We start from the raw sequence: 16,059 nt of genomic DNA, 5'->3' as shown, positions 1-16,059 counted from the left end.
TTTTTATACTCCACTTCAAAAGATCTGAACTTAATTTAACACATGCATCAAATACAGTTCTGTAGTTTGAGTGAAAATCTGCTCACAGAAGCAGAGCAGGATGATTATCCAGCAGATAACGAGTGTCTGTTGGTTTCTGCGGTCACAGGTGAGCCGTGATGAGCTGGACTGGAGCACCAATGAACTGAGGAACTGTCTGAGGGCCATAGACTGGGACCTGGAGGACCTCAGCGAGACCATCAGTATCCTTTAAACAGGAGAACCTCTTTTCCCTCATCCAAACAGCCCGTATCTTCACATGACCGACTGCAGTTTTAAAACACACAGACGCTTTGTGTCACTCTCACCCTCTTTCCCCACACTTATTCAGGAGATGTATTAACCTTCTAATGATCATTTTTACTTATGTAATAATCAAGTAAAGATCAGAAATATAAAAAGACCCTCACAGTGGGTAGGAAATGTCATAAAATATTGTTATAGGATGAGCAGGATCCTCAGGCAGAGGAGAGAACACAAGCTGCTCCCATTTAGTGGTTGTACCTCTTAGTGGGCTGTGACTCACGACTGGTTATTACGTTTTATATCAAAGGGTGCTGAATTTGTTCGATACGAGAGCAACTAACAAATAAGCGTGAACCATTTAAACTTAGGGTGAAATTACTTTTCTTGTACTGCTTTCAGATGCCTTTTACATGTATTTAAACCTTGAGCACTTAAGTGCGATTTCTTTCAAAACCATGAGAAAAAAGATGTTTGTAGATTTAGAAAGTTATTTAAAAAAAGATAAGGACAAATGTCTATGAAAAAAAGCTATGTTTATAATCATTAAATATTTAAAATGATATTGCATAAATATAATTTTCAGAGCTTTTTAAGGTAATTTCCTTGTTTGCTTGTTTTTTTTCTGGTTATGTTTTTTCTCAGATAATTTTCTGGAAATTTCTACATATTTCTTGGTCATTTTTTGGTCATTTCTCCTTCCCTTGCCCATTGCCGCCTTTCCGTATTTTTGACAGAAATCACGCCAGTATTTTCAGGTTTAAAAGGGTTAATAAATGATTGAATTGATTGTATTAGCTGTTTACACAATATTAGAAGTTTCTACCAAAACATAAACACCAATCAGTCATGAATCATATATTTTATGTTTGCTGTTTTTTCCACTCTGATGCCTTTTTTTTTTTTAACTCTGTTAAATTACCAGAGGAAGATAACATAAAAATACAGTTTGTGAATGTACATGACAGGTAAAGAGAGGTGGTCTGATTACATTTTTTTCAAATTTAGAAAATAGCAGCAGGGTTTAACCCATTGTTTCTTTTTCTTTTTTAACTCTTTCCCTGCCATTGATGAGATTTTCTGTCCATCAGTGTTTTCACTGTAGCCACTCTGCTCTCAGTCTCCGCCGGTGTCCGCTCGTTCTCCACCAGTGTCTCTGCCGGTGTCTGCTCCATTTTCATTGTCCGTCACTCTCTCCATCAGTGTCTCCGATTGTCAGCTCTGCTCTCATTCTCCGCCGGTGTGCGCTCCGTCAGTGTCTCCAAATGTCCGCTCTGCTGTCATTCTCCTCCGGTGTCCGGTCCACTTTCATTGTCCACTGGTGTCTCCGAATATCTGTTCTGCCGGTGTCCGCCATTGTTAATTCTCCGCCGGTGTCTGCTCCGCTTTCATTGTCCACTGGTGTCTCTGAATATCTGCTTGGCCGGTGTCCGCCGGTGTCCGCTCCACTGTCATTGCCTGTCGGTGTCTCCGCCAGTGTCCGCTCTGCTCTCATCTTTTTGTCTGCTATCATCCTCAGTGTCTCAGATTAGGCGATTACGTTATCCTAAAATCTTGCTGGGACTTGGTGGACACATGACAGACTACACATTGGTTCCAGTTGAGTCAGAGCTCACTTTTTTTTTTAACAGTGTGTGTGTGTGATGTCATCAGTAGGAGGGGTTAAGGACTGACTTCAAGGAAGAAGAATGTAAACAAACAGTGACGCTGTGCATGGCTGGCTGTTTTGTGTTTGTAAAAGCCTGAAAAGAGAAAGGAAAAATTCCTATGACCATACCTTTGTTATTTATTTATTTTTATTAAACAGAAAAAAACAGAACGTAGATTCAGTACTCAGATTCATATTTCACTGCGGCGTGTTTACAGTCGTGTGTGAAAGAGCGCTCTGTGTTCCTATTGTTGAAAGCCACAGATGTGAACGAACGTGTCATTAAAGGCAAAAAACGAAAAGCAAAAAAATTTTTATCAGACATGGTGTTAGTCTGAACTCGGCATATAGTGTTTACTGTCAAAGTCTTTTTATTTGTATTTTCTTTTTCAAACTGTTTTGAAAGTGCTGCAGAGTTTTAAAAGTAAAAATATGGAGGTCCATGGAGACACGTTGAGTCCTTAACCCTCCGGCTCAGGTATTGTGGAGTCGAATCCCGGGAAGTTTAGACTGGGTGACAATGAACTTCAGGAGAGGAGAGACTTTGTGGAGCGAACCAGGAACGCTGTCCAGGTACACTTCAACTCAAATTTAAGTCTTTAAAACCGTGTTTCTATCGTGTTGTTTTCTCAAATGTTCTCAAATAAAGTTTGATTTAACACAAACACAAAAGAAAAAACATGAGAACAAAACACAAGAAAAATTTTAAATAGGAAGAATATGCAACACAAGAAAAATTAATAAACAGTGGTTGAATTTTTTTAAAAAAAGAGTGCAAGACCCTAAATATATTAATGAAATAATTTTTTAAAGAGAAATTAAAGAAATGCCCTAACAGCTAATGCTCGGTCGCCTTCAGTCCTAAACTTTACGTCTGCACAGAACGTAAATGTTTTATTTTGAAAGGTGTTGCCAGTGGTAACAAGTGGCCTTGCTGGAAGGGAGATTAACACTAACATTGTCGGGGCGGCCTGTGTTGCGTCTGCTGTGTTTTGGCAACTAAAGTGTTTCTAATAAAGCTTACAGACTGTGCAGGTCAGTCAGACATCAGCAGCTCCCTCAGCTGAAGCTCAGTCAGGTGTGTGTTCTCACAGTTTTTTTTGTAAGGAGACATGTCATTGATTATCCATCAATACCTGTCAGCTCGTTTACCTGCACTGCAGCTGTGAAGCTCCCGATTTGGCAGAAGCGAATCAATGTCCACGCGGTGGGCACGACGGAAAATATGAGTCAGTTTCTAACACACGGGTCCTGCCGGCAAAGGTGGCGTCCTTAAAATAGACCTGTAGAGAACTGAGTCATCTGAGCAGAACAAAAGAGCTCTGCTGAGGGGGAACAGAAGGCTCCCTGATATTTTGATATGGCGACCGGTGATTCAGTCTCATTAATGAAGCCGTCGGCTCTGTGCCGTGCTTTTAAAGTGATTTTTTGCAGTGATTGTGACACATTGTGGACTGAGACACTTCAATTTTTTTCTTGTATGTGTGTGTGCAGGAGATGAAGGATCAGTTGTCCAGCCCGTCTGCTGTGGCTCAGGCAGAGAAGAAGAACAGAGAGGTTGGTTGATGTTTAAACACACATCAAGAGAACATACACAATACACACACTTAACTGGTTAAAATGTAATGAATGAAAGTAACAGTCTGAATTATGTCAATCTTAGCAATTTGAGGTTTTCAGGTATAAAAACTCTTCCTGAACCACTTGAAGTTTTTTCTTTTAAAAGTATTTTATAAACAACAGAACTAGATATCATGTGAAATTTCTCGAAAAAGTGCTAATTTGATGAGCTCCAGTATCAAATACTTGGGTTGTCATGGTGCCGTAATGGTCTAAGAGCAGGCGTGTCCAAAGTGCAGCACACGGGTCAGTTGAGGCCTGCAGACTGATTTTATTTATCACAGTGTACTATATCTGGCCCTCAGCACAATATTGGTTCATTAAGTAAGATCACTCTGAATTGTTTTTGTTCACCTCATAAAGACGGGACTGTCAGACAGTTTTTTTGACATGCACCAAGTATGCAGCTGGAACTTTTCACAAGCGGACAGGAAGCAAACAGACGTTTATCAAACAGCAGATATTTCCTGCGAGGTAGCAGACATGCAGCAAAGAAGCATAAAATCAACAGTGTGGGGTCTGCTGCTTTCAGGAGAGCTGGAAAGTGGGTTAATTTTTCAAAGAAAGATGAACACTTCGCATCATGAGAAAAACCTTATGATGCGAGCAGCATTATCTCATCTGGCCCCCGTTTAAAACAGTTTCAACACCCCTGCCATAGACTGTATAAAGTAATGGACAAAGCAACCGTGATATCACCATTTGGTTTGTAGACCCCTGTTTTAAAGCTTTTTCTTGACGAACTTGGATTTTTTTAACCCAAAAATGACCATATTTGGACAGAGGGGTTAGATGCCGAAACGTTAGCTGCAAGCTTGGTCAGTATTCTGCATTTACAGTCTGCGGTTAATTTTGCCAGCATACTTAAAACCATTCAAACAAATGTTCTCACCAGAAAAATGGAAAATCCATCTCCTAATCCTCCTCCTTTATAGATAACCAAAATATTACATTCAACTTTTTTTTTTTTAAGATTATTTTTTTGGCATTTTTGCCTTTATTAGATAGGACAGATCAATAGCGTGAAAGAGGGAGAAAAAGGGAATGACATGCAGCAATGACATGCTGCTTTATACACTCAGCCACCGGACGCCTCGATATTACATTTAACTTGAATAAAGTGCAAGCACACTGAAATAGCCACTGCTTCAGCCACATCTGTCCTCTGTGAATCTTTAGTTACACCATTGTTATGTTACCTAAGCAGTCTTGTCAACAAACGGCACCCACCTGTCACTCAAAGCAACCTGACCTTCATTATGCATGACTTATAACATTTAAATAACATTTAAATGGGTGTTATTTAAAGAAACCACCCCTGTACAGTTTTAATTAATGTTAAAATTAGCTACAGACACCAAAACCTTTTTTTGTATCAGGCTGTAAACATGTTTATTTCTGCTGTGAAGTTGGACATTTTAGCATGGGGGTCTGTGAGGACTGATGTGCTTCTGGAGCGAGCCTCATGTAAGAGCTGCTGTTTTTAGCACTTCGCACTGGCTTCATTTTTCAGCCTTTGGCGTTTTCCGCTTGACGCATAACTGCAATATCTCCGTTTCAAATCTGCACAGAGGCTCTGTGTCACTCCTCCCCTCCACGGTTCAAAGAAAAACCAGATGTCTTGTTTTCAGGAATTTTTTTTTCTTTGTTTATTTTAAGTCAACTCCTAGTTTTGACAGTTTGTCTGATTCAGTCAGAGCTTGTGTCAGCAGGTTGCTCTGACACATTTTTATGTGATATTAAAAAAAAGCACCGTCTCATGATTTGGAGAGTGTTGCAGTCAGTAGCAGCTGTAAAGCCTCAAACAAACCATCAAACTCACACTGTTCCATGCACAGGCCCACTTATGCAACTATGACACACTCTTTTTCCCTCTGACCCCGTTTCTTGTGTGTGTGTGTTTGTTCAGGCTTTGCTGACGTCTTCAGGCCAGGACAGGTCAACGGGACTGGAGGCTCATCTGGTGTCTGCAAACTCCAGATACATCCAGGAGCAACAGGAACAACAGCAGGTACAGAGGGGAGCAGAACATAGATATAATGTAGGGGATAAATAATATAGCAGATGCTAAGGAAGAGAGAGAAGGTAAGAGCAAAGAAAAGGATAAAAAAAAACAACATTTGATTAAGAAAAGGCAGGAAAGATGAAGTAAAGATGGAGAACAAGGGAATGGAAACAGGAGGAAGAGATTTTCATTAGTTTCATAGTTAATGTTTTAGTCGGTTAAAGAATTCGACTTAACAAGAGAAAATAAAGTCAGAGACGAGGATTTGTTTAAAGATGTATTACCTCCTCCTTTAAAGTCCCTCTGCACTGCTCAGTATTTCCCCGAGGGTGATCGCTTTGGCCCGAACACAACTAAACATTCACTCTACCACCTACCTACCGCAACACCAAAGTCTGTTTTTAAATGTAACATTTTAAAATTTGCTTGAATACTTAACACATGGTCCCTACAGCTTAAGGGAAGCTTGATTTAAGACTTTTTAATGCCAGTCTGAAAGAAATTTAAGACTAAATTGACTACAATTGGAAAAAAAATAAAATAAATAAATAAATTGCTCAGTTAGGGGCATTTTTCCCAAATATTTAAAACATGATTTAAAATATATATATATATATATATATATATATATATATATATATATATGTGTGTGTGTGTGTGTGTGTGTGTGTTTTTTGTGCGAGAGGTATTTGGCAAATTTTATATATTTTCACAAAATAATAATATTAGAAATATAAAATAAAAGATGTGCAGATTTTTTTTTTAAAATATAAAAATATATATATATATATATATATATATATTTTTTTTTACATGAATAACTTCAAAGCCCGATTAAAGATTCAAGGGAATCCTGTAACAAGTTTGCCTACCTTTCCAGATTTTTGTCAGTTACTTTTCAAAATGCATGTGAATCACTTGTCTTATCAGGATAAATTAGATCGTTGCACAGCACTTTTTAAAGAAAGCACAACATATCCCTTTCTTAAAGCTGCTGCTCCCATTATTTCCTTCTTCCAAAAGAACATCAGGTGCCACAATGAAGGCAAAACAGCGTCACAAATCTGTTTCAGCAGAATATTCTCGGTTCGAGCTCAGATAAAACACGAATCTGTGAATCATTCAGTACCGAGCTTACTGTAACCGGTCGTCTACCGAGTGAGTGATCTTCACTTCACCTGTGCAGCCGACTTTAGCAGTTTGAGAACAGACACAGCTGTCCTGCTTTATTGGACGTTTTCAAACCTCAGACTCATTCATTGACTCATAGCGGTGCACCGCAACTGTTCACAGCACCGGGCTGCTGCTGAATGAATTTAAAGGAATCTCTGTGGTTACTTTTATTATTGGCATTAAAAAATAAGGGTTTTTTTGGCCTGGCGAGGGTTCCTGCTGTGCAATTACAGGGGAATACGCACTGTTGCTGTTGTGTATTTTCAAACATTTGAAATTGTGTGACTTTTTTGCATTTGTAAAATGATAAACTCCCACATGAGAGCATCCTGACTGTCAGACTGAAGCTTGAACTTGTTAGTTTGTTTTTCTCGGGTCGTGTTAACAGACGACGAGGACGAAGATGATCAAAGGATCACATCGTAGGACTCCTGCTGAAGTCCTTTTTAAAGACGCAGCTGATGACATCCTTTTCTGCCTTACAAAGTATCACGCTGCGAATGACGTGAAAGAGGGTTAAATGCAGGTTTAAAGTTCAGTTTCATTGTCAGAGGATGTAGCTGTTGGTTTCTATTTCCTGTGGCGTTGAGTGACGAAAACGCTTCTTCACACATCCTGTGACACGCTGTGGCTTTACTGAGAACTGAATAAAAAAAGAAATGCTGTGCTCGTTCACACCTTTGATTCAGTGACAGAAGAGTTTATTTCTGCTCCTGTGGAGTCGTGTGTGTGTGTGCATGTGTGTGTTTGTGGTGGTGCAAATTCCAGTTTTATTAATCCAAAAATAGGCCTTAATTAAAACCATGTTTAGCTTGGAAAATACTGGTACGTTGAGATGACATTTTAGTTGTGAAATGATGCTTAACGCTGAGGATGAGGAGTAACTCTCTCTCTCTGTGTGTGTGTGTGTGTGTGTGTGTGTATAGCTGATCATGCAGGAGCAGGATGAGCAGCTGGAGTTGGTGTCGGGCAGCATCAGAGTCCTCAAAGACATGTCGGGACGCATCGGGGACGAGCTCGACGAGCAGGCTGTGTAAGTGTACACACACCTGCATAATTTTAGTCATGAAGTGAAGCTCAGATAATAAAGATGTTCAGGAGGATTGAAAATGTTTGAATCTGAAACAGTCAGTATTTCTCTGGTTAAGAAGACACAGACACATATTAATAATACTGAATCCTTCCCAAAATGAAGAAACAAAATCAACAAAAAAGTAGGCCTTCTTCTAATTTCTGCTTCATGTGTGAATTCAGTGAACTGTTCAGTCTTTTCTTTTTAGTGACTGTTTGGTGTCAGTCTCTCAGATAGCTGAAACAATGAGTCAGCTGATCAATAAGGCAGTTATATTGTCCTAAGACTTTTAGTTTTGAAGATTTGTGGCTTGTCTTACATGAGTTGTCGCTTTGGGCTTCAGGTAATTATTATTGTGGGTAAATTAAATTCTGTATATTTTTTTTGACACACGTTTATCAACCAAAACAATAAACTGATTATTCATGAAAATAATTTGCGGATAAATTAAGTATTAACTACTTAATTGATTTTTTTTTTTTAAAGAATTAATTACATAATAAATTCATTCAAGAAGTAAATATCAAGAACTTGTCTCATTACTATTAAAATAAATGTATTAAATCATCTTATTGAGAAAAAAAAATAATAATAATAATAATAACAATAATATTAATAATAATAATAGGAGTAGTAGTAGTATATTTAAAATTATTATTATTATTTTTTTTTATTAGATTGCAGACCCTATATTTCATATGCTTGATGAAAATATTGGACCTTAACCTCTGAAGGATTGCTGTGACACATTAATTAATTAAATCAATTTATATGAGTGCAGCCCGTTCCCTTAACTGGAGAATGAGTGTCTTTTCTTTAGTCCTTGACTTTACATTTGTAGCCTCATTATTGGGTCCATGAATACCAAAAGTATATCTGTTTCAGCCGGCACTTCAGCATTGTGGGACGTAATAAACGGTGTGGCCTTCAAGGCTGCCAGCAATCCTTCAGAAGTGTAGTCGTGTATTTCTGCATGTAGACCGCATTTAATTTCTCCTCTCATAATATCCCTTTGAGCTTTAAATGTCTGCAGCGGTCAAGGATACAAAAACTCGATCATAGCAGTTGGTTTTAGTGGCTAAATAGATTTAAAGTGCTCGAGTTCCTAATGATGGACACAAAATCTGAATTTTAAAAAGTAGAAAATGAGTGTGAGTGAAATGTTTTCACGGAGGTGTTTTTGCTGAAAGTGTTCGCACAGTGGTGTCGCTCTTTGATTTAGCGCTCCTCTCTGTGTTCAGCATGTTGGGGGATTTTGGAGACGAGATGGACCAGACGTCGTCCCGAATGGACTCGGTCCTAAAGAAGCTGGAGAAGGTGTCTCACATGACGAGCAGTAAGTTTTCACACACGGACAGTCACATTTTGGAAATCACTGCTAACTGAAGTGGTCGCCTTATTCCCATTTTGCAATTAGTTAAGCGAGAACATCGATGCTGCTTTCAGCCGTGTAGCCCGATTCAGCCGGTGAGCTGAGCTAAAGACTGGAAGCATGATGAGTTTGGCTCCGTTCAAGGTTAAAATATCAGCAAGAAATCACAAGAAAGCAGATGAGAGTATTTCCCAAAATGTCCAACTACCGTGTATCTATACTCATCACAGCAGGTTGATCCCCGAGTCGTTTACTCTCACTTCAAAACAGCAGCAAAAAAGCTCAGGACCAACTCACAGAAAAGCGAGCTGGTAAGGCAAAGCTGCGCCAATAACCCTGAAACTCCATTTCCCAGAAACCCCTTCTAGCAACTCTGAACTATGCTTTTTAAAGTAGCAGCACTCTCTAGTCAGTAGGTTCGTTCGAGGCTACCCAGTTCTGCGCGGGACCGATCATCGGCGATCGACGAGCAATGCATGCCGGTTAGATTTGTGTCGGAGCCGAGTCCGACCTGCTCTGACGTCATGAAAAAGCGGACGGCGATAACCTCGCGATTTCGAGGCGGCCGCAGGTGTTAGAGTGGCTCTCAGCTGATCAAACAGCTGATTGCTTCAGATGTTGACTTTCCAATACGACGTGTCGGATACACATTTTATTTTTGTTGAATTTCAGAGATTTGGAATTCATTTGTCTTATTTGAAGTTATTTTCTTTCTGTTAGCAGAGTAAATGTTGACTGATGGTGACGTGTTACGTCTATTGTATAATATTTTAATTATTTTAAAGCAAGACGGATAAAAAAGATTAAGGATTAAACCGCAGAGACTTGTGGTCAGTAGCCTGAGTGTGATGTGAGGATTCCTAAAATAACATCTGTCCAGATGTGAAGCCCTGACCATAGGCTGTCTGACTGATCTGAGAGCTGCTGTGATGGTTTTGATGTGTTGATGTAGTTTTCTGGGGCGACAGGTGCGCTCAGCTGATTTATATACAGCAACGAACGGATATAATGCTGATTTACATGAGAATTCATGTAAATGAAGGCTGAACCGTGAACACAAATGACCGATCGCCTGTATAATTTTTCTAAAGTTTTCACTGAGATCAATAATTGGAGACTGTAAACAGACTGATGGACGGATCTGATCAAATTTGAATGAACAGGAATCAAATCTACCAGGATGTGAGTGCGTCCGTGACGTCCTGCACAGACTGAAGGCTGCTGCAGGAGTCGGAAAACTGTCCGACTTGATCGCAGCTTTTTGTCACGCCCCCTGCGGCCGCCTGCTCTCGTCCGCTGTCCAGACGAGGCGAAACTCAGCTCAAACGAACCTATTGTCTCTATAATGTGAGTCACCACGATATATCATCCACCCCTACGCCCGTCCATCCTTTAGTCCCGCCCCGTCGGCTGTCCCTTTCACAGAGACACTGTTTTGGCACTGCTGTCACATCTGTCCCCGGCTTAAAAGCCGCCTCCCCATTCTGCGATCGCACCCGGCAAAGCGGCATAAAGGCACGATGTTTCCACCTGGAACAGGCGGTGAAAATAATGTTGTTTAGGGAAAAAAACAATCATATTATTTTTTAGAAAACAGACATTAGTCTCAGTCTGCATTAAAAACGTCTCCCTGCGGTTGTCTTCAGGTCGGAGACAGTGGTGCGCTATCGGCGTCCTGGTCGCCATCATGATCGTGGTCCTCATCCTCTTCTTCGCTCTCTGATGCCGGTGACCTCTGACCTCTCGACTGCATTCACCGACTCCTCCCTGTTAGGACGGACTGATGGATGGACAGACACAGGAAGAAGGACGTGTCTCCTGCTCCTCTACCCTCCCGTCCCTCCCCTTCCTTCAGACTGAGGAGAAAGCGGTGACCCGCAGAGAGAAGCGAGGATCCGCTCCTCCTCCTCTCTGCTTTTAATGATTCTAGTAGAAAAAAAGTCACTTCAGCAGCGGCGCTGAGCACAGGGGAAACCCGGCGGTGTTACGTAATTCACATTGGTGCATTTCAGTTATTTTTTGGAAATGATGGTACTCACTGGGAGAGGAGGCTGCTGCTGTCGGCTTACAAACGCAAATCTGCTGAAAAAGTTGACAATATTTTCATGTCTGTTACCAAGAACATCTGGAACATCTTCAGTTTCTCTTTTTCATCAAAACTTTTGAATCACGGTGAACAAACTTTATTTTGTAAGTAGTTTTAAAATGTTTTAGTTTTAAAAGTGCTTTCTAGAAATGCTTAAAGGACAGATTTTTCAAACGTTTTTTGGAGAGAAAATGTCACAAAGAAAAGCGATTGTGACATATTATACCTTCGAAATCTGAACGACATCAGTTTTCCTGTGCTGCGTCCTCACGCCTTTCACACACTGTACATTTAAAGCTTTGAACCCTGAGCGAATTGGTTTGATTTTTATTTTTTAAGATAAAAACATGGCTGAAAAGGTACTGCAACTTGGTAAGAAATGTCCCACAAATTGCAGGAATTTAGGAAAAGGTGACATGAAAATTACCTGACAAATTAGTTTCACCAAAAGAGAGAGAGAGGGAGAAATTATTAGAATTTAATTATTATAATTTTTAAAAAAATAGGGAAAAATGTCCAGAAATTTGTATTTATTATTGATACTTAAATAATTATGAACTATTTTACCTATATATTTTTTGTTTTTTATTATGTAACTATTAATTTGTCACCTTTTTTTCTTTTTTTCAAAATTTCAGGTAATTTTGGATTCATTTATTACTTCTCCCACTGTATGTGAAAGATATTAAGCCAAATTTGCTCAGATTTCCAAGCGTCAACCTGATTCCTTTAAGAGTTATCAGCCCCAAAAAAGTAGTTTCTAGGTACTGATACATTTGGATTCATTGACTGTAAAATCCAGAAAAACGGCCTGATTTGTGTTTCGAGCTGACAGGAGCAGCGTGGGAGGGAAGGGATGGAGATGCGGGCGGGTTTTTTCAGTGTTGCCTTAAATATATTTTTATAATTGTGAAATGTGCAGTATGTTTATGTGCCTACATGTGAATCCGGGTGGAAAATCACCATCGCTGAGTACGAGTCATCCGCTGAATCAGGAGGAACGAGCAGGTTTTCCCTCCTCGTCCGACATGACAGCAGCTGATTTCAGACTGCCAGAGGGGACGCGTTAGTCACGTCTGAAATCAGCTGCTGCTCTGTTTGTGGTCAAAACATAAACATGTCGACTCATAGTATGAGTGGGCAGGAAGCTGCCCGTCCCTGAGACAAGATGCTGGTTTCGCTCCGCAAGACACTTTGTCAGATTTCTTTGGCCAGCGGACAAAAAAATGTTCCTCCCTGATTGAGATGCGTGTCGTTGAGGTGAAATCAGGTCTGCAGCCAGCCGCCTTCGCGCCCCTGCAGGCGGTCCGGCACACGATTGGCTGAGGCTTTGTTACTCTCGCTGCGCGGTGAGAGGCAGCCCCGGCTCGGAGCGAATGGGTTCGCCTGATTTATTGAAAAGCTTTAGCTGATGAGAGGAGGAACAGTTGCTGGGCAGGATGTCTCCGCACGCCGCCCAGATTTAGGCCTACAGCTCCCTCTGCTGGAGCCTGTGGGTCACGTTATTTCTTTGTGTCATGTCAGGTAACACGACCCACGCAAGGGTGTGTTTCCGCGCTGTACAAATATGAAGTATGATGCTTTGAGTTATTGTGTATTTTCCTGTGCAAAAGCTTTCAGCAGAATTTCATTTGTAATCCCGTGTGATCCAGATCTTGGTTTCTCTCATGGTTTTCTCGCTCGGTCAGAGAGAATGATGGAGTTACGTGACATTTCTCTTTAGAGATATTTCTACTTGTTTTTCGCCAAAGAGGTCAAAGGTCAGAAGCAGGAGGATTTGATGCAGGTGGGGTTCAGGGATGTTTCATCGAGTCGCCTCACTGCCACAGCTCTTTAAATCTCAGTCTGAGTAATTGGCGTGTGCTTTTAATGTGCTTTTGCATATTCAAGCCCTCATTCCTGAAATGCTTCACTGTGGAAAATTAGCTGAAAACTCGGAAAATGGCTGCAAGCGTAAATGAAGCACTCCTGTGGTTTCCACTCCAGTTATGAGTCACTGTTAGAGCTCTGCACGCAGAGCAGACGCCGGTGCAGGTAAAGGCATCTTAAAACGAAAAGGATTTCTAATATGCATTGTTTTGTTTTGGGGTTTTTTTGGCAAATTAAAAGAAAACTGACCATTTGCATATTAATAACTCACACTGTGTTACTGTGAAGAAAACTTTGTTTTTCTGACATGCCTCTATGATGCACAAATAATCCAGAAACTGAGAAAATTCTTAATGACCTGAGGTCATAGGGGATTACTGCAAGACTATATCAAAACATCTGTTTTCAAACTGTCGTGCAGCTTGTGCAGTATAATCCAGGTCTCATAGTCGTACGCTCATCACTCCCCAAACTTATAGCACTTTGCAGCAGGGAACTGAACTCAAAGCTTAATTTTGCTCTTTCAAAGCCAGACTACGTTGACAGAAACAGTCATATTACCTGGCTGAACATGTCTGTAAACTGATGTCTTGATAAAAGTTTTGCTGTTGTTAATTGTAGATCCCGAAAAAGTGCTGCAAGGATGATAATTTTTAATAAAAAAAAGTTAACATCGCAGTGGTTCTTTCCACAAAAACGCTACGGGATTTTTCAATTTGAATTTGGATTATTGCAGAAAATAAGTTTCATGGCAAACAAACCTTCATGATACATTTTGTTTAGCTGGTTAATCTTCTCTAGTGTGTGTTTGCTTTTTTAAATTATTTGATTTTCTCTCCTCAAATTTGGACGTTTTTGAGGGGCTGTGAACGCAGAATTCTTAAATACAATATTCCTTAGCAGCAGTTTGTGCCGCGGAGTGGATGATCGATCCAGGCGGAGCCGATGCGTTTGCTGCACGTCGTTCCCCCTCTCTCTCCCACATTTCCTGTCAATCTATAGCGATCCTCTCATTAAAGGAAAAAACTCTCTAAAAAATGATCCTAAAAAAGTTTCACTTTGGCTGCACCTGGTGTTCTGCTGCTCCGTCTGTTTCCTGAGTACGCTCTGCTCTCCGACAGCATGGTGCAATTAATAACCGAATGGCATATACTGTTTCTTCTTTTTTTCTTCACATTTATCTTTTTTGGTTTTTCATTTTTTAACATACAACCATCTGAAAGAACATATCGCCCAGTTTTACATGATTAGGAGAACACCAAACGCAGCACGCAGCCTCAACAATACATCCCCTCCACCTCTGCCCCACACAATGGGAAGAAAAAAGACAAAAAACGTTCAGTTTCTTTGTAAAATTGCTACCAAAGTCAGTCACACAAATCCTCAGAGTTAACAAAAGACAGAACGGGGTCCCAAGTTTTGTTAAAATTATCAGGGTAACCTCCAGTATTATACCAATATATATATTCTAATAGTGCTCCTAACGAACTATTCCGCTTTAATAATATAAAAAAGGTTTGTAGCGGCAGATGTGCTGATCATGGCGGGCTGCCACAGACGAATAAATGTGTAGGAAACTGACTGACAACAATTCAAGAATTCTCTGTTTTGGGATTTTTTTGTTCACTGTGGAGGCATGCAAGATAGTTTTTTTAATGAATTTTACGTAACGCTGGGCGAGTGGTGGACGAACAAAAGGTCATTTGGGTGATGAGGTTGTTGCTTTTCTGTTAGTATTTTACAACATTTGCCGCATGATACTGTAACATCATATCTTAGTCTTGTTTTCAGATCTGGGTCTAAAGAAAAAGTCGTTTGAGGATTTCTAGTCTTTTTTTTTTTAATCTAGAATTGAATTGCACACACAAATGTGCATTTTATTGCATCTCGGCAGTAAAAATTGTAACAAAACTGACTACAGAAGCTGCTTTGCGGTTTTGCACACGATGCCAGCCCCTGTGACTTAAGTAAATAAGTTTCTTTAAAATAAATTTCACACTCTTTTTAAGGCCTAATTTAACCGCCACAAACAGCAGATCAACTTGTGAATAAGCTCCAATGCAGATTTTTAAAGTTAATTTTGTTGCACCCGTTTAAAAGCACACATATTATTATGTTTTTAACAGATTTATAAAGGATATTAAAACTTCAAGGCACATTTTTCAGAACTTAAGACTCGTCTTCTCCTGCCATCGCCTTGACTCGCTCCTTTTTTTTCTTTTTTTTTTTTTTTAAAAAAAGCTTTAACTCGTTGTTGTTAACTTTATTTTATTTTTCTAATGAAGCAAACTGCTGAAAAATAGAAAAATCTCCTTTAAAGTGCCAACGATCAGAATTTTATTTCAATACTTTGCGACATTAGGTTTTTTTAGTGCTGACTCTCACACACTACATAAGAGAATAAACGTTACGTGGCAGCTGTTGCCGCTTTGACAACAGAACCGAATGTGATTGTTTTCTTACCGGCAGCCGGAGATTTCTGAAATTGCTCGGTAGGTTTTGAGTTTCATTAAACTTGTTCAACATGAAGCGACTAAACGGCAGTGCTGATTTCTTAATCATGAGTGTTCCTCAGACTTGTTTCTCAGCTTTTTAAACATTAATAAATCTATGTTTAGACTTGTACTGCTGTGTTTGAATGGATGCAGAGTTTTATCCGCTCCCCTCTGTGATTTGTACTTAAGATAAAAGCTTCCACCGAACTGCAGATGTTACAAGAGCGACTTTTAATTGAGAGGCACTCTTCAAAATGGAAACATCATCACATCCTATCCTGAGAGCAGAGCCGTCACGTGAAATTACATTTAGTTTGGCTGTAATGAGCCGAGCGCGAGTCCCCGGTGGCTGCGTGAAGTGCAAGTAGCTCTGAAAAAATCAGAATAAAAAAAGCAGGCAGCAGTCAGGAGAGCGATGTGTTCACACGTGAAGCAGA

The 16,059-nt window shown here is 40.0% G+C and overlaps 1 protein-coding gene across 2 annotated transcripts in view; it reads left to right on the top strand.

Annotated features, from left to right (window-relative positions):
* stx10 (syntaxin 10) overlaps positions 1–15,752 on the top strand; it is a 42,930-nt gene extending 27,178 nt beyond the window's left edge. For both annotated transcript variants that reach the window (XM_088074914.1, XM_042485550.2), the window contains 7 exons: positions 149–242; positions 2,409–2,503; positions 3,425–3,487; positions 5,460–5,561; positions 7,655–7,761; positions 9,042–9,136; positions 10,819–15,752. In XM_088074914.1, the coding sequence (XP_087931040.1) occupies positions 149–242; positions 2,409–2,503; positions 3,425–3,487; positions 5,460–5,561; positions 7,655–7,761; positions 9,042–9,136; positions 10,819–10,895 (633 nt within the window). In that variant the 3' untranslated portion in view covers positions 10,896–15,752. The remainder of the gene's footprint in view (positions 1–148; positions 243–2,408; positions 2,504–3,424; positions 3,488–5,459; positions 5,562–7,654; positions 7,762–9,041; positions 9,137–10,818) is intronic.
* Positions 15,753–16,059: the final 307 nt, after the last annotated feature.

This window comes from Plectropomus leopardus, chromosome 3 (assembly GCF_026936395.1).
Source record: "Plectropomus leopardus strain MGB_pleo_1.0 chromosome 3, ASM2693639v1, whole genome shotgun sequence".
NCBI lineage: Eukaryota > Metazoa > Chordata > Actinopteri > Perciformes > Serranidae > Plectropomus > Plectropomus leopardus.
The sequence above is the reverse complement of the archived record's forward strand: the minus strand, read 5'-3'. Positions and strand labels throughout refer to the sequence as shown.